We start from the raw sequence: 22,153 nt of genomic DNA, 5'->3' as shown, positions 1-22,153 counted from the left end.
TACTTTGTAGCATGATGAACTGTGACATTTTTTGCCATTTCATGATGTCAAAGACTTTGCTATATTTCAATCAAGACAAAACAATGTTTGCCACCAAAAAAAAAAAAGAAAAAGAAAAAGAAAAAAGCTGTTGGAAGAAAGCTGACCAGAATGCGTTTCAAGCCAACAGTGACAGAGCTCTTTAAGAGCTTTTAGGCTCTTACTTCAGTCCCTTTTCAAATGCGAAGAATGGGGTAGTTTTTCAACCGAAGAAGGGATCATCTAGAAGCAGTCAGGTTAGAAACAATAAGAAAGAGGAGATGTTCTTACCACTGCTGCAGATACAGTAAAATGAAGCCCACAAAGGCAACTGACTTCGCAGAATAGTTCTTCATGGATCACGGTGGCAGGAATTGAACTGCCTATTGCCATGCCAGTCAGTAAGCAAACACCAGCAATTATTTACATCCATATTAGCAGTGAAGAAGTGATTATCAGCTGATCACCTTAAAACAACATAATTCTCCTTGAATAAGCATCCCTATCATGAAATGCCATGCTGTGATCTCTGTGGCTACTAGAAAGAAAATGGTCTGTATCCTCACAGAAGATCAAATGCAAGATGTTGGTCTCCACAGAGTAGATATTTCGGGTCTCACTTTGGGTAAACTTCCAAATCTAGCCAGAGCACTGCATAGGTCTAGTGCAATATATAGTTCTTGGCTTTCTAGCAGATTGTAATGTATTTTCTTTTCAATTGTAAACTGCTTTACTGATTCATTTTGAACAATTCTTCCATTTGTCCTATTCCAAAACAGCTGAACAAGCAACAATCTACCAAGATTCAGATTACCAACAGTGCTTGCTTTATTTATTATTCAACTTGTATTACTGTTCTTTACTATCAATTAGTGCCAGAATCTGTAATAAGGCTGTGGATGAATACCTGGTGGCAGAAGTACATCTTGTGGGCAAAATAAATTACTTCTGAGAACATACAGCCCTTATTTATTTTCCTTTGGTTAGTTCCACATTTTAGAAACACTGATGTTTCAAGTGGATATTAAATTGCAAGTAAAAACAAACAAGCAATTCTTCTATCATTTCCCTTGTTGGCTGAGGGGAAATGATACTCCATTCTATCCCATCAGGTGATAACCTGCATTTACTCACATTATGTCTTCATTGGGAATGGGCTATGGCAATGTGACATAACGACATAGGAAGTACTCAGAATTTCAGAAACTTAAGCTCTTTTCAGTTACTAGAATACCTCAGCAACCAGTTATAGTTGTGGCTGCTCTGAGCAGGGAGATTAGGCTAGAGAGTTCCCTGTTGTGCCACTTCATATATAGTTGCATGTTTTTTTATTCCATTTCATTTAATTCCATTTCATTTAATTACGAGTATAACCTTAGTCTAAAACTACTAGTCTTAAATCTGCAGTGAGTTATTACAGGGGTAGTCCTATTAATTTTCAATTTCAGTGAACCTCATTCATTCTGTTCCAAAGCCCACGAAAGATGCACAATTTTAGAATATCCCTTTCTCATATTAATGGAAACTACAGCAATACACAAAATTCAAGTTCTACTAGTCATGCTGCATACAGTTTGCCTCGAAACTTGCAGTCTCCTGAGCTTTGTCTTTGGATGCAGAGAAAAATGACAGTGCTGGCAGTGGCAGTCATAGATTTTATGGACAGTGGGGCTTCTGATATTTCAACTCATTCCTCTTTTCATGCAATATAGCCCAAGTACAACATTATTCTGACCACACAACATATACCCTGCTCATTTGTATCTGTAACTGAAGTCACAGTTTGAGCTCAGAGACAGTCTTTTACAGTAAGTAGAGGGAATGCTATCATTTTATTGGACGTTAGCTCAATTTAATTCTGTTTCTAGACCATGTAACATGCATACCAGCTGAGAGGAGTGATTAGCTGGAAACTGTTCAGCACAGTTCGGAAGCTCTGTGTCAGTACTCTAGAACTATTCGGGACTGTATATTGGATTAACCCCTGGGAAATTACCTTCAGCAATTATCTAATTAGGCAGAGTTTTCTCTCACTCCTTTTCCATCAATATCCCATCTCTATCACCATCCTAGCTGTCATCTCATTTGTAACAATCATCCAAGAGACATATAACGAGGAGTTCTCTGGCCAAGTTTCCCACTGCTTATATAAAAATGACAGATTTGAAACACATTACATTCCAAAGGTAGCCCCAAATACTCATTCCTGTTATGTGAAATCCATACTCTGCTACGAAGATGGGAAAGTCATACAGCTCACAAAAATTGCTGAACAAATTTTTCAGAAATTTTGCATGCATATGCTAATACACTCACTCTGCTTAGGTAGAGGTGCTCCCTGTAGCATCGCTGATTATCAGATTATCTAGGAGACACCACATTTTTAATTTAGCTCTGTTTTTTATAAGCTGCGCTAATAAAATCTGCACCCTATGGAAACCCCCTGCTCATTAGCTATTACCCTGCCTCAGGCAGCACAAGTCTGTTTACATTACAAATAAAAGATAAAATATGCTCATTGCCAGCTTTCCCCTTCCCGAGGGACACTTGTCATGAATCTATCCTGCAAAACTCTCTCTTCACTACTCTCCCCTGACTTCCTCTTGCCCCAGGATACTTTGCCTTCATTTATCTCTTTCGGACTTAACAAACCACTACAACTACCTTAGATCAATTTCTCAAATCACAGTTTAATTATTTAGAAGGAAGTGAGCTTTTGCTCTCCATTAAAACAACAATCCTTGCCCCCAAGGAACAACATTAAATCATTGTTTAATCCTTATTACTGCCTTAGGCCTCCCTTGGTACCGCAGTGTTGTTGAAACTTCATTTCAATATTTACCACTTAGATCACTTAAGGGCTGTCAGCTTTAATAAAATTTTATCAATTGGATACTTATATTATTCACAGTTTCATAAAAATAACAGGACCTGCCTTGGTGTTTCACTCAAATATGGGCTAATTCTTTTGACTGCTGGGGGATTTCATTATTAGCATTTATATATAACGTGAGTGATTTTTTAAGCTGATATATATTGCATGGATTTAGCAAACCAAGTCACTTACTTACATGCATTTTAGAATATGCATCACTCAGTTTACAACTGCAATACATACAAATGAAACTGACAAGGCAGATTGCACTGTGCAGCCTCCTAAACCCCTGAACTTTACAGAGCTTTGTCCATCTCAAACTCTCTCCGTAGAACATAGTCCAGTGACAACTCTTTATAGTGGGTACGCAATACAGATATCCCAATTTCCAGCTTTGCAGATTATTTTGTTGTCAATGAACATGTTCACGTGTCTTCCTATATTCAGTGAACAAAGCACACCAATATCATCTGACAGAGAATGCACCAGCTCAATCAATATGTTGCTAGTAATATTATAATATTTCATATTACCTCTCAGATCTGAGGTGTGAGCTATACCAGCACTGAAATTCTGAAGGAAATTCCAGACTTCCAGGATTCAATGACGTTCATTTAACTATGGATGGATAATTTCAGTATTCTCCTACAAGTCTTTCTTTGAAAAGAGAGATTTGTCTTAAATACTACAGCTACAGCCCTTGCACTTCCCAAATTTCTCATGCAAGCGTGTAGCTTGTGACTAGCAATACCACAATCTGTTTAAAGCTATGAACTACAGTTACTGTAGGTCTGCACTATGTTTCTCTGAACGTGTATATTGCCATACACCTGTAAGATAGATGTCTCTCTGGACTGGTACTTCTGGCAGAGTCAGCACCATGTTGATGAGATATCAGCTTTGCACAGACCTGGCTTCCTTATCTTATAGCAGAACTTTAGACTTTCTTTTAAAGGAATGGGCATGATTTTTCCCAGCTGTATGTGAATTTAAAGACAGAGATACTGCACTTTAAGAATAAATATATTGCACAAAATGATGAGTATGCTGAACAGTTCAGTGCTAGAGAAGAAAAATCTACACATTGTTATAAAAGACGATTCTCATTTTTTTCCAAAATAAGTGATTACAGAGCAACTAACATTCCAGAGGGCATTCATGTCTATTTTGCTTTGCCTGAAAACATCTCCCACTCCACACCTGAGTTTCTTTCTAGGCTTGCCTCCTTTTATTATTCATACTATTATACTCTTAGCTCTATTTTTAATAGGTCCTCATTGTGGCAGACTGTCTTCTCTATTTTTTCTTTTCATTTTCTGACCGCTATCAAAACAGAAATTTCCTGCAGATGGTTTTGGCTTTTTCACCAATTTAAATCCCTCTGGTTGAAGAACCTATGTATTTAAAGAACTTAGATTAAACTTGGAAGACAACATAGAGGACAGTGAAAATCCCATTTTGTTTTAAATATCGAAACATACACATAGAAGGCTGAATCTGAAAACATCATTTAGAGGTCAGGATGCCATTAAGTCACTTCCAGATACAGGATTCTTGACAGCTTTCTTACACACAGTCAAGAGTATTTATTCAGAATTTACATGAAACTGGATCAAAGTGAACAGTAAAAACATCTTCCTGTGGAATAACAACTACTGCATTTTACTTTGATAGTTTGGCACCTCGCTTTTAATTTGAATTCACTTTTGAACATAGACTAAAGTACCAAAGTCACATGGCTGCTTGCAGATCTTCTACCATCACTCAGATCTGGTGAGCAAGGCTTGATTTTGCATTTTGGAAGTGATAGGAAAAAGTCAATGAAAAAAAAAGTAAATGAGGAGTTATTTGCATTACACTCCTTCAAATTCAGCATCATTTTGAAAACAAATTTTGCCAGCTATAACCAGTCAACTCTGCTACAGACATACACTCTACACTCATATGTGCAGACTTTCATTATCTCATCAAAAATGGTGATTTCAATTTTGAAAAGAGTAGGGCAGCTATATTTGGGAAACACCACTGGTTTATCTGAGGTTGTAGGGATGAATTTGCACACACAGCCATTTACAAGACAAGAGCGACAACTGCACCCCAATCTTGGATACGTTGATGGAAATTCTGCCATCAGTTTCAACTGAAGCTAGGCTATATCTGTGAATTGTTAGTATGTTTATTGTCATGTATTATCAGGAACATCACAGAATCACAGAATTGTAGGGGTTGGAAGGGACCTCCAGAGATCATCGTGTCCAACCCCCCTGCCAAAGCAGGTTCTTTACACCAGCTCACACAAGTAGGCAGGTCTTGAACATCTCCAGAGAAGGAGACTCCACAACCTCCCTGGGCAGCCTGTTCCAGTGCTCCGTCACCCTCACTGTAAAGAAGTTCTTGTGCACATTTGTGCAGAGCTTCCTGTGCTGCAGTTTCTGGCCGTTTCCCCTTGTCCTGTCTCCACACTCTGTTGAAAACAGTCTGGCCTCGCCACTCTGCCCCACACACCTTAGATATTTATAGATCTGGATCAGGTCCCCTCTCAGTCTTCTTTTCTCAAGGCTGAACAGACCCAGTTCACTCAGCCATTCTTCATAGCGGAGATGCTCCAGGCCCTCTGCTTTGTGGCCCTCCGTTGGACTCTTTCCAAGAGATCCCTGTCTTTTTTGTACTGGGGAGCGCAGAACTGGACGCAGTACTCCAGATGAGGCCTCACCAGGGCAGAGTAGAGGGGGAGGATCACCTCCTTTGACCTGCTGGCCACGCTCTTTTTAATGCACCCCAGTATGCCATTGGCCCTCTTGGCCACAAGGGCACACTGCTGGCTCATGGCCAACCTGTCGTCCACCAGGACACCCAGGTCCCTGCAGAGCTCCTCTCCAGCAGCTCATCCCCCAACCTGTACTGGTGCATGCAATTATTCCTCCCCAGATGCAACACTCTACACTTGCTTTTGTTAAACCTCATCTGGTTTCTTACTGCCGAGCTCTCCAGCCTGTCCAGATCTCGCTGAATGGCAGCACAGCCTTCAGGTGTGTCAGCCAATCCTCCCAACTTCATATCATCAGCAAACTTGCTGAGGGCCACTATCCCCTCATCAAGGTCATTGATAAAGATGTTGAACAAGATTGGACCCAGCACTGACTCCTAAGGAACACCACTAGTTTACAGGTCTCCAACTGGACTCCGCACTGCCAATGACAACCCTCTGCACTCTGCCAGTCATCCAGTTCTCAACCCACCTCACTGTCCACTCATCTATTCCACACTTCCTCAGCTTTGTTGTAAGGATGTCGTGGGAGACAAATAGCTGGAAACTGGGACTTCCAACATACATACATACTTCCAACAAATTCAGCAATATGTCAAAGAGCTTTCAGCCTACAAATAAGCCATATCAATGCAACTGAGGTACGCAATCAAGAAAACAGTGCAGCTCTTCTGAGCTGTGTAATATGCACTGGTCAGTTACCCAGCTGCCTAGGGCTTTATAGTAATTAAAAGACACCAAGAAAGGCTTAACTTTCAGTGTAGCCTCATAATTAACATTAAAGTTGAAAGAGTAGTAAACCAGACAGCATGACAATTAAACATGCCTGAGAATGTAGATCTATGGATATGAAGTGCAGAGTGAATGTTGCCAATTTTCAAGTCAATATTCCCAGTGAAAGCTCTAGTGGGGCAGACAAAAAGCAGAGCTTATAAAGGAACATGGTTGCAACCTTAGCCACAGAGACTTGACCACAGCTCCATAATAAAATTACTACTATATTAAGCATGTGAATGTGGGGTGATACAAAAAAGAAGATGGGGGCCCCAAGGCTTGCTGGCACGCCAACTGTGATTTTAACTAAAAGCAGATGTTTTTCAAGAGAGAATAGGTGCAACTTGCTCTTTTATGCAAGTCACGCTCAATTCACAGCCATTTTCTTAGATGTACACCTTCAGCACAGGAGTTCATGTGGCCTAAATTGAATGTAATAATCCAGATGGGAGTATAGCGATTCTGCATCCTTTCAACTAGAGGGTCATGTTACGCAGCTCTCCTATTTAAAAGCATATAAAAACGTGAGACATTCAGTGTGCAGCTGAAAGTGCAAGAGCTTTAATCTTTACACTGTCCATATGAACGTGCTTTCTATTTTTGTTTATTGTGCCATACAAATCTAATTGCTGTGGCTTTAGAATGAGCAACCACTAAAGAACAACAAATAACTTCAAGCAACGGTAACACCAACTGACTTTTTGGCCACAAGATTTCACTTAACCCAGGTCAACTGGAGCTGAAAGCTATCACTAGTTGGTGGCATACGCAAAACCAGAGGTCTGAATCCACCTGCTCACATAAAAGAGAGCAAAAGAATGCCCACAAATAGCTGCACAATCAGTGGACTGAACAGCAGTGTGAGTGGGTAAACTGAACTGCATCCATTTCTAAGAAGGATCCCTCTATGCAAGGGTGAATTGAAGAGCTGCCCTCATTTCATAAAACAATATCAAGCTCTGTGAATGGATTTCAGGCTCTGGGATCTCCAGACTCAGCCAGTTTGCTGAAGGACAAAGCCCTGCCAGCATCACAGAGCTGTAGCCTTACTTTGCCAATCATTACTTTCTTAGCCAGCACTGCAATTTAAAAGCACTTTCTTTATCATTTCAAGTGAAATTTATTTGCTCAATTGATAAAATTTACAAGATGTTTCCTTGTTTAGGTGCAGCTTATTCAAATTCCTTGATAAAGAGTTGGTGGGAGAAAATCTGGAGAACTATTTTATCTTTTATTTTTTTTTTTTTCCCCTCACACTTTCCATTACTAGATTGTAATATGCCACACCAGTTGGTACCTTATAGAGATTCCTACTCACAAGAAGCATCTTTTGTTACATATGGAGGTGTTAATCCTTTGGCAATCAACAACTTAATTAGCTTGTAATGAAGATGGAAAGCTCCCTGGTTTGTGTTGTTGCTGATCCTTCTTGTTTTATGTTATTCAAAGAACTATGTATGGGGTGTTAACAACTCCTGCAATAAATCAAATGAAAACAAGGCCAACTGGTAGCTTCATTCTGGATGTTGTTCACACTAGGAAAGGCAGTTTGGCCTTGTTGCAGGCTCATTACTACATGCCCATGCAATGAAAGAAGCACAAAAACTTCTACACTTATGTCTCCTGACCTTCATTCTGTGTAAACTTATCTATTGATACAAGCATGTCACATTAGCCATTTTCCATTACAAGTGACCCCATAGCTCCAGAAAGAAAGTTGGTGAAACCATTAGAACAAACAGAAAATAGTTAGGGTGTAATTCTTGCCTCATACGTCTTCCATGTCTGTGATTTGGACCAAACTTATGAGTGACCATAGGAAGGTCAGATATTCACAGCTCATCTGAATTTTGTCTTGTTCAAAGTAGAAGATGGGGCTGGATGTTCATAAATGTATATTTTCACCAACTCCTCACAGACACATTTCCTAAAAAGATGAGATTTAACCAACTCTGCCGCCACTTATAGAATGATTTATTCTTTTTACTGAAAAATTATACCATTATACCCTCAAGAAAATACAATAAAACTTTCAAGTCAACTTTTAGTCACCTTTTTTTTTTTTTTTTTTTCTTCCCCAGAGCATCCCTTCAAGGTGGTATACAGTGGGACATCTGAGCCACAGAAAAATGGACAGAACTCACCAGAAAAACCCAGAAAGTGCCTAAGTATCTCAAGTCTAATTGCAGCAACAAGCATTTTTTAACTTTGAAATATTTCTACAGGTTTTACAGCTGCTAGCATGGCACCATCTACTTTTCAAACCATGTGTAAACTGAATTTACACCTGGGTAATAAAGTAATAAATAAAAATAATATTATGTGCTTCCTACCATGTGGGAAACAGTACAAATGCACAATTCTCTTACACTGGCTGACAGCAAATTGCAGCGCAAAAATGCAAAATGATTTCAATAAAATGATGTCTTTCATTGGTTGCCCCTTTTTGATAATAGGAATGGAAATCCTACAATCAGGTTCAGACTTGCAGAAATGGCTCTGTGGCCCCTGCAAGAACTCAATAGGAATTTCAAATTTTAAAAGAGCTTTTATGCATGTGAACAAGGACTGCAGACTCATGTTTAAACAGTCTTGAAGATAGGTTTATATTTCAATTTCATGTGAAAGAAATGTTCACTTCCGATCAGTCTTCATTTAAAGGGTGGGTTACAATAAAAGACACAATGCAATTTTGTGTTATAAAGTGATCAAAATAAAGGAAGGGAAAGATAAATCAAAACGCACAAAATCAAATCTATTTATGTTATTTGGAGACACAGTGGACTTGTCAGTTACTCTAGAAGAATTTTATGAAAACATAATTTAACTCCAAAATCAAATCACTTTTTTCCTTCATTATATATAGGCCACTTTATAACAAGGCACATCAGGAAACTTGCCTTGATTTCATGATGAAAAAAATCCTGTTTACTTTTATTATCAAGCATCATATTAAGAACTGTAGCCTGCAAGTGCCACACTACCTTTTAAAGAAACTAATTGCAAGCCACTTTCAATATTTCTTCTGTTTTTAATTTAATATCCTCAGAGAGACATAATTGGGCTGGAAGGGAGAGTATTCACTGAAGTCATGAATTTGCTGTATAAATACAAACAAGGAGGAAAGCTAATACAGTAAGGGACTATGGGATTAATTTTGAAATTGTCTGATTAGTGGATTGTTGCCCACCAATAATTGCCTTATATTTTCCCAAGGCCCCATCTTTATTGGAGTCTGGCAAGCACATCTGCCTACAGACTGCGTCAATCAGCTCCTGCAGCTGGGAGGGTCTTCAGAGGGATCCCAATTGTGAGTCTGCTGGGGCAAGTTGTTAGACAAAGCAATATATACCAGGCGAGATGAACAGTCAGTCTCTGTTCCATTGATAACATTTCACTTCCTAAACACCTTTCATACACAGTTTGGTATAAGCTCCTTCAAGAATTGTTGCTGTGAAGTACCATTTATCTGAGTTCAAACGAAAAAATAACATGGGTGGTTCTGTGGGACACAATGAGAACACAACACACTTCAATAAGAGTACACTTGTGTGTGCCTTGCCTTTCTCTTTTTTTTCTTTTTCTTTTTTACTTTTCTGGGTGAGATGAGTCTTGTTCTCTTAGGGTGCTAATAGGAGAAGTATGCAATACCAGAATTTCACAAGTGTTAACGCCACTGGGAGTACAATAGAAAACTGTAGAAGTCACCCACAGATTGAAACAGATGTTGCGAAGGTGCAAATTCATTTAATTAACTCTTTATATAAGTAACTGCCATAAGCAGTTCTAACTTCAGAAAGCAAAACAACAGCCAAAATGCAAAACCTCAGCCAAATGAAATTTGAACAAATATTGCATTGCATGTTGAACTGCTGATCTGCAGAGTGAAGATCTGATGACCAAAACAATCCCATTTTCAAAACCACTAAAATGCATCTTTTAAAAACCTCTGGATAGTTTGTTTATGGCATGACCATTCCTAGACATATTTATGTCTATCTAGATAGCAATAAGCCAGAAACAGACAAAATAGATTTGCCTATGAAGATAGCTTAGAAACAGAAATGAAATAATGGAACAGAGATGTCGTACATATCTATACTTCTGGTCTGTGATGAGTATATTGCACACCCATTTTTCAGCTACATTTGCACTTTCTATAATCATCAAGATACACAAAAGCTCCTGGAATGCTGTAATTGATTTACACACAATGGAAAGTTAACCACATCTGCCTCCAAATCCAGTGTTCTTTGTTTTACAATAGCCAAAAAAGCTTCTGTTTCAAATGCTGAGTAGCAACATAAATGTTGTATCTAACAGTACTTTGACAAGAGGCTGATATGTCTGAAACACAGCTTTGGCCATACTGAAACACACCACCTTAATGTAAACCTCATCTGAACACTCACAGTGCCATTCAGATGCAACAAAAACTCACTGAAGTTTCACTGAAGTTGTGTTGGGGTCCCCGCTTTTTTCTTAATTGCAGAATAGCTTTTGCCAAATAAAATTGCCAAAGTGGTTTTAAAAAGGAACTCAGTAGACTTACTGAAAAGATTTTGTGGTGGGATGCTTGTGATGGAATGACATTGAGTCCAAAGGAACCTGTATTCAAGACTGTCTTCCTACCTTCTGCTTCTAATTAGTTTTTATTCCTTTGGTCTCTAAATAAGTCAGGAAAGGACATTAAAATGCCTCCGAAGACCTTCCTTTAGGCTGCAAAGTCAAGCACTTAGTGGCTAGGAAATACCATTTGCATTTATTTTTTACTTCCTAGAATTACAAGTTAGATTTACACTGTTCTACTGCCTTGACTTAAACAGCATAATCATACAACATTTTTTCCAGTGGAATCCATGCCTCATTTAGTTCAGAGGATGGGCTCACTAAAGGACAACCTTAAACACCTCCCAGCTTTCAGATAGCTGATTTGTCAATTTAAGTACAATTCCTTTATTATGTTATATTTTAAAATCTATTTTCTCAACACGCCCTCTGTGAGCTGAGACAGTCTGCAGTTAAGCCTTCCCATGTGACTGTGATCTGGTAATTCAGTTAACATCATAATTATTGCTCTGATTATTAGGCAAATGTTCTAGTATTTCTCACAATGAACTCAGATAGGAATAACAGGTAAAGGACAAAGAACATACGCTGAAAATGACATTTGGAAATAGAGCTCTGCAGTGCTCTATCTTATATTTGAGTACATACCTGAATGCAAAGAATTAAAAAAAAAACAACAACAGTAAAAGTAGCATAGAAAAACATTCTGTTCAATAAGAAAGAACTGATTTGAAGCCATTCCTCTCACAACAGGAAAAGAAGCAGGACTGTTTCAGAGGGTTTTGACTGTGGCCAGTCTTGGTTTCAGAGATGAGTCAAAGCTCGACTCCATAGGAGGGATTTTTATTGTTGTTTTGCCTTAACCAGGGCCAGATTGTCTCTGGCACAGTAAAGTCTGCAAGCAATGGAAGGAAAACACAAAGTGACATTGGTCTCCCAAGAAACACACTACTGCAATTTGATCCAAGTGAGAAGCTTAACATTATGAAATGTGGGAAAGAAATTGTGACAGAGCCTGCCAGGCAGACAGTTGCCAGTTAAATCATTTTGAATATATTTATTTTTCATATAAGCTTTACAGCTCAACCTTTCCTTCCACAAACAATGCCCACAGAAAGTCACCACACACAATAAACTAAGAGACTGTAAACAGCAAACATAGGAAGATAATTCTTTTAGCTCTTAAATTATCAATCCCTTGTGCGTCTGAGAAAACAGAAGGTTGATGTGCTCAGGCTGCTTTGGACTAATTCTAAACAACACGTTACATACAAGACAACATGCTCTAATTTAAAACTGAGTAACCTGTCTCAACCATAGAGCACACCAGGACATATGGTTTTTGTGAGATACAAAGATTTTCCTTTAGAGGCTAACAACCACGTGCTAACAAAAAAAGGTTACAAAATAGAGCAGATCCCAAACAACTGATTTCATATGCTCTTACAAAAAATGCCACCAATCTAAACAGCAGACATATAGCTGGATTTTCTTCTATTTTCATCTTCTGACCTATTCTGTGCCTATCATCGTGCACTGACGATAACAGCACACTAGCTTCAAGAGCTCCAAGGAAACTGTGACAAACTACTTTCAAGGACTTTTCCCACCAGGTGCAAACAGGTAAAAGTTCTGGTGGCTGCTGCCCACTATTGCAGGAACATTCCACAGTCCCTTCTGTCAATGGATGACACACATGTTACATGACAGCTGCACGCCTGCCATCAGAAGTAATGAGTAAAGACTGATCTATTTGCAATAAACTAATCAGAAACAGCAACACGAGGAAATGAGAAACAAACCAGCCAACAGCACATAATTTGTGGCTCCCTCACTCAAAGTCAAATGATTCTATGCTACTTGTTAGTAGCAACATGCATTGCTATGTGACAGACAAACTTCTTCAACTATGGTGAGTTATTATATGCATCCTTTTTACCTTCGTATGAGGAACAAAGAGTAATAGACAACTGGGCTCAGAATCCATTACCACAATACTGCCATCACATTAATACCTTCTTCAACATCATAACTTCATTCCTATAAGTTCATTTACATCTCCAAGATGTTCTTCCCCAATCCCTCCATTTCCTTCCATTTCCTCTTTCCTGTCCCTCTTTCTCTTCATCACATGAAAACAGCATTCACACTGCCAATATGCAGCCTATGGTGTGACAGTTTCCTCTCTGCCAAGCTATTGCATACGTTTAATTTTGAGGTGAAAATGTACTTTCCTAAGATTTCATTTGTATGCAGACTTTCAAGTGACCCCCATATTACTTCTTATGACACCATTTCACATACCTCATCATGAGTCAGTGCAATAAATAAATAAATAAATAAATAATCATTACTTAACCACCAATGAAGACATGGTATTTAGTAGAAACATGACTGATGAGATACAAGAATGAGAAATTCCAGCTTAGCTAACTGAATATTGAAAACACATTTTATAACACTCAGGCATAGTAGGGTAAATGGGTTTGTAAGATAATGAGAAAAAAGCACCTACATTAACTTTTCTGAAGTGGAAGTCTTCTGATTACTTGTTAAAGACAGACAGCATCTTTACAAAAAGAGTCTGAACTCAACAATATTTAACAAAGCTAAGAATAGCATATGGCTGCTCAACTTACTAAGCTTTCTATTCTTTGTTGTCCCTGGAGGACAAGAACCAGATGAAAACAGAGAAAAAAAAAATCTTTCATGACATTGCTTGGACTGACATGTTGTTCATGCTTTAATAGCCTTCAACTCTAGAAGAATACAAGTAATGTAAAAGCACTAACAAGCAAAACATGGAGTAAGCATGACTATTTCAAGAGCTGGTTGGCTCCTAAACAGGCACAAAGAGCCCATGAAATGAGCAGGCTCGAGTGCTTTACTCAGAACTTCTGGTTATACTTACATTTATCAGTAGGATGAGGGTTGTCCTGCTCTGGGTATGGCTACCAGTCCTCTCTCATTTCTAAGGAGTCGTAAATCTCTAAGAACTGTTGATGGAACTAGGAGAGACCCAACGGCCATAGGAACATCAAGAACCCCGGCAGATTGATTACCAGCAACAAGGCATGCTATACAAGCTCACAAAAAAGCATTGTTCCAGCACTGGTTCTTTCCAGCCTAAAAAAAATTGACAGTCAATCTCCAAGCTGTAGTAAGACTGAGATGCAATAGTGTCACATGGGCTTTTTTAGATTTGCTGTTCAACTGTAGCTCTGTGGAAGTTGCTATGAAGTGCAGAAAAAGTTTATGAGAACAGGTTGATCTGTTATGAGTGATTCATGTCTAGCTGGAACTATAGCCGACCAGTGAAAATTACAAGATTAGATGGAAGCAACTTAGTTTTTAGAAACACCTCTGAACAAGCAGCACTCTTCAGCCACCTCTTGACCAGAGGTACCCACACAGCCAGGATAGTGTGACAATCTCACTTAGAAGCTCAACTGGAAAAGAGTTTCTCTTAAAGCTAGTCAGTTAGTTTCTGTTGTAGGAAATGTATTTAGTCTTTCATGAAGCTTTGTGGCATATGGATTCACAAGGATTTCTCAAAATTGACCACCACTAAACATTTATAGCTTCTATATGTGAGGATGGTGAAGAGCAGTTTGGACCAGTGAACAGAAGTGCTCTGAAACTTGTAGGTGGTCCCTAAAGGGGAAGGATGGAATTACTGACTTGGTTAGCTGTTACATACACCAACAGGCACTCCAATGCCCTCATAGCTGTTGAGGAACCCTTGAACAGAAGGGAGTGACAGAGAATAATGGGGACTGGCATAACCAACAGGATCCTACCACTACTTTAATGGGACTGATACTCTTGAAGTTGGAAGTTCTTAAATGAAGCCAGTTGGCTATACAAATTACCCTCCGGAAGACTAGGAAAGCAAAATTACTATTCAGTTTGAACCAAGAACTCCACACTCGCTTCAGAGGTGAGGCTCCTTATGCATAAAGCTCTGAAATTAAGCAAATATAATTCATTTGTTTTGTAGCTTCCAGGCATAAAATTTCTGAGTACATTTGTTGTTAAATAAATACAGACACCAAGTTGAAGGCAAACTACCACAAAACTGCTAGATTATTTATTCTCCTGAATTATGCATTACCTTCACTCGGTATGCAATTTTTCTAATGGAAGTACCCCACAAAGCCCCAAATTCCAGCATGTCTATGTGCCATATGGGCAAGCTTCTCCAACTGTCTGCTCCTCATGGAAATTCTATTTGTTTTCTTATTGATTTTATTATGTTTAACAGCATACTAAATCATTCCTGAGTTTGACAAGTTCCTGGAAAATTGATATATGCTGTCTAAAACTGCCTGGGGCAGGAATAAAACCAAAACAAATGACTTCTTTTAAACTCTTGATTTGCATTACTACAGCTCAGCATACAAGTGGCATCTTGTTTGGTAGAATTCTTCTCCTCTGAACAACATTTAAAGTATAGAATATCTTTAGAAGCTCTTCTTTTGGTTCTGTATATCAGAGGAAGGAGATTGCAAAATTCCACTATTAGATTGAGAGAGGGACTAAAAAAAAAGTAGACTGTCAGCTAAGGGAACAGGCTGTTTTTTTCTCGTGGAGAGGTGAGACAGCGTGTAAATGCCTTGGAATCTCCAGCTCAAGGAGAAATAAAATTGTGCTTAATTCTTCACCTGAGAAACCATACCTGGAAATTTTTGCGTAAGATTAAGTTGAAGCAGTGATTTTTTGTTTTGAATCCTGGGAACATCATCACTAAGGGATACAGAAACTTGTTCCAAAGACTGAGCTGCACAGGGAAAAGCACTGTGTATCTAAAAGGGAAGAAAACAGCAAGTAAACCTTTTCTTTGGTCAGAAACTAAAGATAAAATTGAATACAAAAAAACATACTCTTGTTGCATTGCTGTCAGATGTTTGAAAGCCATAAGAATTCAAAAGTAAAACGGATTGAGAAGGTAGAATTTTAATATTTCCAGACATAAACTGACAAAAACTGGAAGGGCCATTTAAACACACATTCATCCTTGGTAGAATCTCATGAAGATTTTAAAAAGGCCATGTTTGGGTAAAGAAAAAAAACCCCAAACTTATGAAATATTTTTGTGGGAAGCAATATATTGAATTAACTGATATATTGAATTAACTGATAAATGATTGGATTAAATTTGCATAGCTGCAGACACTTAGGATGTTAGTAGCCAAACTTCCCATTTTGGTGCGATTCAAAAATTTAGAGAGACTTTTTCCAGTAGTGTCTTTGATGCCACAGAGACTAAGATTCTGAGTTCTCCTAGGGAGCAGCCTAACCTCATGAGCCAGGCACTATTAGACAGAAACAACGTGCACTGTTATTAATACAGAAATCTAGACAAGCTTTGCAAACATCTACAGATAGCAGAGTTTATTAAGGAGAATCATATCTTTCTGAGAATCATTACTTTCTGTGAGGGCAAATATTGAAAAATTGTTCTCCACTCAGAAAAATAAATTCTGACAGACAGCAATGAATGTCACATGAAAAGAGTTCAAGACAGACTAATAGAACTATCTTAGAAAAGCAGGACACTGTAAGCTTATAACGTGTTCAGAGATACAGGCAAGAAGTCCCTACGAAAAACTGAACCATCTAGCCATATTAGCCTGATTTCACTAAGGCATACATCCAGCTTCCAAGAATGAACAGATTTTTAATATGAAATTTAAAATATTATAAATAAAATGAAGGCAAAAATCTCCCGATCTTACTGACCGTACTTAAAAGATTTCTAAATTGTGGAGACTATCTGTTTTTCTGCTACTGATTCAGAATGCCTTCTTTCTTTGTATCTTAAGGGACCAACCTGTAAGTAAATTCTACAGAATTTCCAGTAGTTCTTGCTTCTTCAAGACTTATAATAATTAAAAAAAAAAAAAAAAAATTACCTTTTTCGTTTTCAGTGGTTGCTTCTTGTTCATCATGAAAGAGGGATCAGGAAGCACCACTTCCTTTTTCACCTGCAGTACAGACAGACCCTGCTAGTTTCCTTACATGATCCTGCTAATTAGAACATCAACTACAATGGAAGAAACTACCCTGTCTGTGAAGAAAAAGAAATTCAGATGTCTACCAAAGAAACTTGCCCCACAGGAAATGTTCTCAGCTCATTTAGCCTTTTTCCATTTGAGAGAACTGCTTAGGCTACTTCTCTATTACTTAAATCCAGTTCTTAAGATATCTGCCACAAAATCAACATGGTGTAAAGAGTAGATGGTTTGACTGATTGTCTTAATGTACTGTGGACTCTCACATCTAACCTCTACACAAATGATATTTCTGACAGCTAGAGAGAATCTTCCTATCACTTATGAGATTTTTATTATGCTTTTTTTTTTTTTTTCCCCAGACAAGTCTGATCCTATACTCCAAGTCTCAAGAATATTCTATTTCCATTGATTATACTGAAAATAACCCAGAAGGCTCAATTCATGGGAAGACAAAACCTAAGGGAAGACATTTTGACAACTGCATCCTCAAAAAGTGCATTCTTAAATTGAAATATTAATAATATAACATGTCAGAAAGAACAAGAAAGGACTGTTAAAACACTTTTAGAACAAGTACACTGAGAAAAGGTGGACAGAAATGTTTTTATTTTGTACATGTATAGTACAACATAACATCTTTGAGCAACGTTTCTTAAACCCTAAGGTATATCCAAGTGTGTTAATCAATACAATAACTGAACAAGCAATTATAAGAGAGGAAAACAGACCTCCTAACATTGTTGCTCAAGTAAAATGGAATATTTCTGAACCGTCAATAGTATTAGCAGATGTTCTTTTCTTCAGTCAACTTTTGAATCGATATCATCACCATCTAACCTAATAAGATCACTTTTTTCTACAACTAGGTAACCCTTTTTCTGAGTCTCTTCCAGAAAACACGGAAATTATATCACTGTTTTTTGAAGGGGAACAGTAGATGTCTGCTGGTATAGTACTGACCAATAATTAAGACAGCAAATCTTGCACAGACAGAACATGTAAGAGATGTGTCTGACAACACACTGCAATTTCGTTTGTTCTGCAGACAAAATAACCAGGTTTCTTGGAGGTAACCCAATAAACTGCTCTAGAAATTATTAACAGAAAGGATTCAAGAAATGGGGAAAAACTGTTTCACTTTCAACATTCTCAAATGTTTGAATATCTAGAACCCTGTTAACACTTAAAATGAAAACTCAATCATAAAAAAAAAAAAAAAACACCCTCTCATAAAACACGAATAAGATCCAATGTTATCCTTAATCGAGGAATATCGACATTAAGCACTTTAACTTCCACTCTTTCTCCAGGACCTAACCCAAGGCTTCTTCTCTTCTTCACTTTAGAAAGTTTAGATTCTGTTATGTTTCGCACTGGAATCAAACCTGCTTTTCCCACACCAATATCAACAAAAACTCCAAATGGTGTTGCATTTTCAACTTTTCCAGTCAGAACAGTACCAACACTTAAGTCTTCAAAGCAGACAATGCTCCTCTTGAAGTCAGGTTTATCAAAATCTGTTATAAGAAACAAGAAACAAAAATAAGACACTGGAGAAGAACTTTGTATTAAGATTTGTTTCCAGTTAAAAGTTTCTAATTAAGAAATCATGCCAAAGTAGATCTCAAGCACCAAGTACTGCCTCACTTATAAAAACAAAGACACAGATTTTAAAATGAAGAAAAACAACTTCTTCAATGTTATTAGTCACCTTAAAGGGCTGTGATAAATAGAATAATAAGTACAATGAACTCAGTGGTATGAAACTATCATACAGTATGTATGTAGTAGAAGTATGTAATATATTAGCAAATGATTGAAAAACTCCTTTAATGTTCTTGGAGCTAGTAAGAAAAGACTCAAGGTGACTTTTACTTGAGCTGCATAAATTACATACATCATTCTATTCAGGTCACAGATTTGCATACAATAAGGTGAATACTCAGTCTTCATCACATACTATGCAGAAAAATCAAGAATGCACTGTTCTTAGGCATGCTGTTCTCCTGCACCATGACATCACAGAGTCTAATGCGACAACTTAAAAATCAGATGTGTTTTCAATAGGTAACAACCTAATATATTAAGTTCACATTCTACAGTTACAGGCACAGATAGATTTTGTTAAATTGTCATTACTTTCTTACCACTTCCTGCTCCCACAAAAAAACCCTCTGAGCCATCTTAAAAACTTCTCTTTTCCTCCTGCTGTTTTACCTTTTACAGTAGCGCTAAGATTTTCCACAGAGTACACCACCAAATATTGATTCCAAATATTTTCCTCTATTTTATTTTTTTAAGGCAAATATAATCTGAACAAATGTATAGCTAAAAGGTGCTTTGGCAGGCTGTGGATCAGACCCCAACTTAATATAGAATCTTGTCATGGCATCGATAGGTTTTGAATGACATGAATGTTTCCAAAGAATGAATGCACCTAATTGCCCAAAATTGAACAATTCTTTTTCACATTACATCACCAGTAGCACTTCAAACAAACAAAAAAACTCCAACAATTTGACAGCTACTCAGGACAATGACCATAACCTTCAGAGGAAATATGGGAATTCTTTTCATTGACTGAATTTTTTCCCCCACTCTGTCAGATTTATCACAGTTACCAGATTAGTTCAACTTTAACATTAAAAAGATTTTCTTGCAAGAAATTCTTTGTAAAACTTTGAGAAGAAAAAGACTTTCAGAATATGATAAAATGTTCTATCTTTTCAGTTTCATCCCCAGAATCTTGCAATTTTCCTTTGTACTAATATCATTCAGAAAAAATAAGCAACATTTAAAAGGATAGAGAGGAGAACTCTTTCTCTGTAATTTTCTTATGCCACATCTCCACTGTTGGGAACAACATCAGAATTAAATATTAAATCAAGATATATATATATTTTTTTTTAATTGGGGTAGAATACAAACTATTCAGTCTGCCTAAGTCCTGTTTGGTGTGATTCATTTCTTCACTAATTAATTCATTTATTCACTAACAGATTTCTTCATATGTTTACACTTCATCCTATCACGATTTAGACTGAGATGCAAAAACACCAGAATGAATGGAGACATGAAATACTCATTTTCAAGACCACTAGTTGGAAATATTTCTAAAACCTACAAGGAAACTATTCATGAAGCCAAAATGTAGACAACAATGTTACTTTTTTAAGCACAGGTTTGTTATTTGTTATTACAAACCTGCATCTTTGCTGTCTTTTCTTAATCTCTTGCTACCATAAGCTTCAGTAAACAGCATCTCCAGATTTTTTACTTTACTGCCTACTTTATCTTTCGTTCCCCACCACTTCAAACTATTCAGCAGTACCACAAAGTTTTAACCTAAATTCTGTCACAAGCTGTGTGCTCCAATTACTCTCGTCTCCAAGAACTAGTGTAATAAAAGCAGAACTACACTCTACTAAACTACTGTTCCACAGACCTTTATTACTACTATTTCAGCAGCATTCTTCCCGTGATGGAAAACCAACACAGATTTAATCAGTATAGAGTCAACATATTGAAACTATTTCATTTGTTAACAGCCATACAACTCCCTCTTCCTATGTCTGAAAAGGCCATGATTTGAGACAGGATTCACACTCCTTACTTACTGGATATGGAAAAAAACATCTGATTATGATACAGTCTTTTCTCTATCTAAGAAAAAAAGAGAGGTACCCATTCATGAAAGTCTGTCTCTGACTTTAGAAGATGAAAACATGCTGATTTAAAGCTGGTAAGATGAGCAACTGAAAAGAGATTATGGCCCTCTAAACAAGAGTTTACCTGTTCGGATGTCAAAGCCTTCAGGCTGAGTCAGACCATCAATGATTAGCTGCAACGTGTGCACTGTTGTATTTAGCCTTTTGGCTGTCCCTTCCAGTCCTTCCTTTTGAATTACTGCATTTACTTTTTGCTGCATATCTGATTTTCCTATTTCATTTGTGTTTCCTCCAATGAAGGATAAAAATCTGTGAAATTCAAACAGAGATGCAGAGAGATTTGTAACATCCTTCAGTAGGAACTGAACTTATACAACACAAACATTCTCATCTTTTGTAATTGTTGCATACATAAATAAATTGTATATTGAGAGAAGAGTGACATCTAAAAAGACTACAAAGAAATACTTGAACAAAAAGCATTGATCTGAGATCTCTTGAAAAAAAAAAAAAAGTTGAAAAAAATCCCAGGACAATTATTGAAATTTTTGTTCAACAATATTGGAACATATGCTAAGAAGCAGATAAACAGTGACAAAGACACACATGCAAACTCTATTCCTATTTTCAAAAGTGATAGCATAACATAATTTCTATTTATCACTGAGTAAACATCCTTATTTTGGTGAAACACTTAAACATGGAAAATAAGTGTTTAATATATATAAGCCAAAGATATGGCACAGCTCATACAAGTCACATTTACACTGGACTAAGTATTGCAGTTTGTCTTTCTCAGTTAACATTCCAACGATCTGTCCAGGCACCAAGCTCCACAACTCAAAGTTCCATGAATAAATCTCTCCCACCCTGCTTTATCATGCTCTTGATGTTTGAGAGTTGTAGATTTTTTTGGCATGTTCTCCACAGGAGATAGGTAGAATAATTTTTCCCATTTTCCAGACTTTGAGTGAAAGTTCCCCTTACAAATTGCTAGACAAGATCCCTACTTCCTACTATTATCCTGCATCATAACGGGTGTAAACTACAATGAGAAAAAGAAGTGTTGATCAGTAGGTGCATGCCCTGCACTTGGGAGCAGTGGGAGGCATTCAGTCTCCAAAAGAAAGCAAGCTTCCTGGTACTCAGCCTGATACTTTAGCTTTTTAAGAGTGCTTGCTGTATTTTATGCAGAACCAGACGCTGATATTGCTTTTGGCAGGAAACTAAACTTTTATTTATTTATTTACCTGAGTAACTCAACTGACAGGATTCCAGGTAGTAATTCATTAAATGTTATATGCACTGAAATATGTCAGACTTACTTTTGAGAGAGCAGAAATCAAAGGAACATAATTAATGCAATATCAGATTTGTCAGTAAATCATGGTACATCTTTGTGCCTAAGAGCAAATCTTCATTCCAAAATGCCCAATGATTTCATCTATAGAAAGACAGCAGTCTA

At 37.4% G+C, this 22,153-nt stretch overlaps 1 protein-coding gene across 3 annotated transcripts in view; it reads right to left on the bottom strand.

Annotated features, from left to right (window-relative positions):
* Window positions 1-17,604: 17,604 nt before the first annotated feature.
* The window catches only part of SRBD1 (S1 RNA binding domain 1), a 122,957-nt gene continuing 118,408 nt past the window's right edge, over window positions 17,605-22,153 (bottom strand). For all 3 annotated transcript variants that reach the window (XM_042894067.1, XM_042894084.1, XM_042894076.1), the window contains 2 exons: window positions 20,813-20,997; window positions 17,605-18,537 (listed from right to left, as the gene is read on the bottom strand). In XM_042894067.1, coding sequence (XP_042750001.1) covers window positions 18,248-18,537; window positions 20,813-20,997 — 475 coding nt within the window. In that variant the 3' untranslated portion in view covers window positions 17,605-18,247. The remainder of the gene's footprint in view (window positions 18,538-20,812; window positions 20,998-22,153) is intronic.

Source organism: Lagopus leucura, unplaced genomic scaffold (genome assembly GCF_019238085.1).
Source record: "Lagopus leucura isolate 7727_CA_CO unplaced genomic scaffold, USGS_WTPT01 Super-Scaffold_73, whole genome shotgun sequence".
In the NCBI taxonomy this organism is placed as follows: Eukaryota; Metazoa; Chordata; class Aves; order Galliformes; family Phasianidae; genus Lagopus; species Lagopus leucura.
This window is presented reverse-complemented; position numbering and strand designations above follow the sequence as displayed.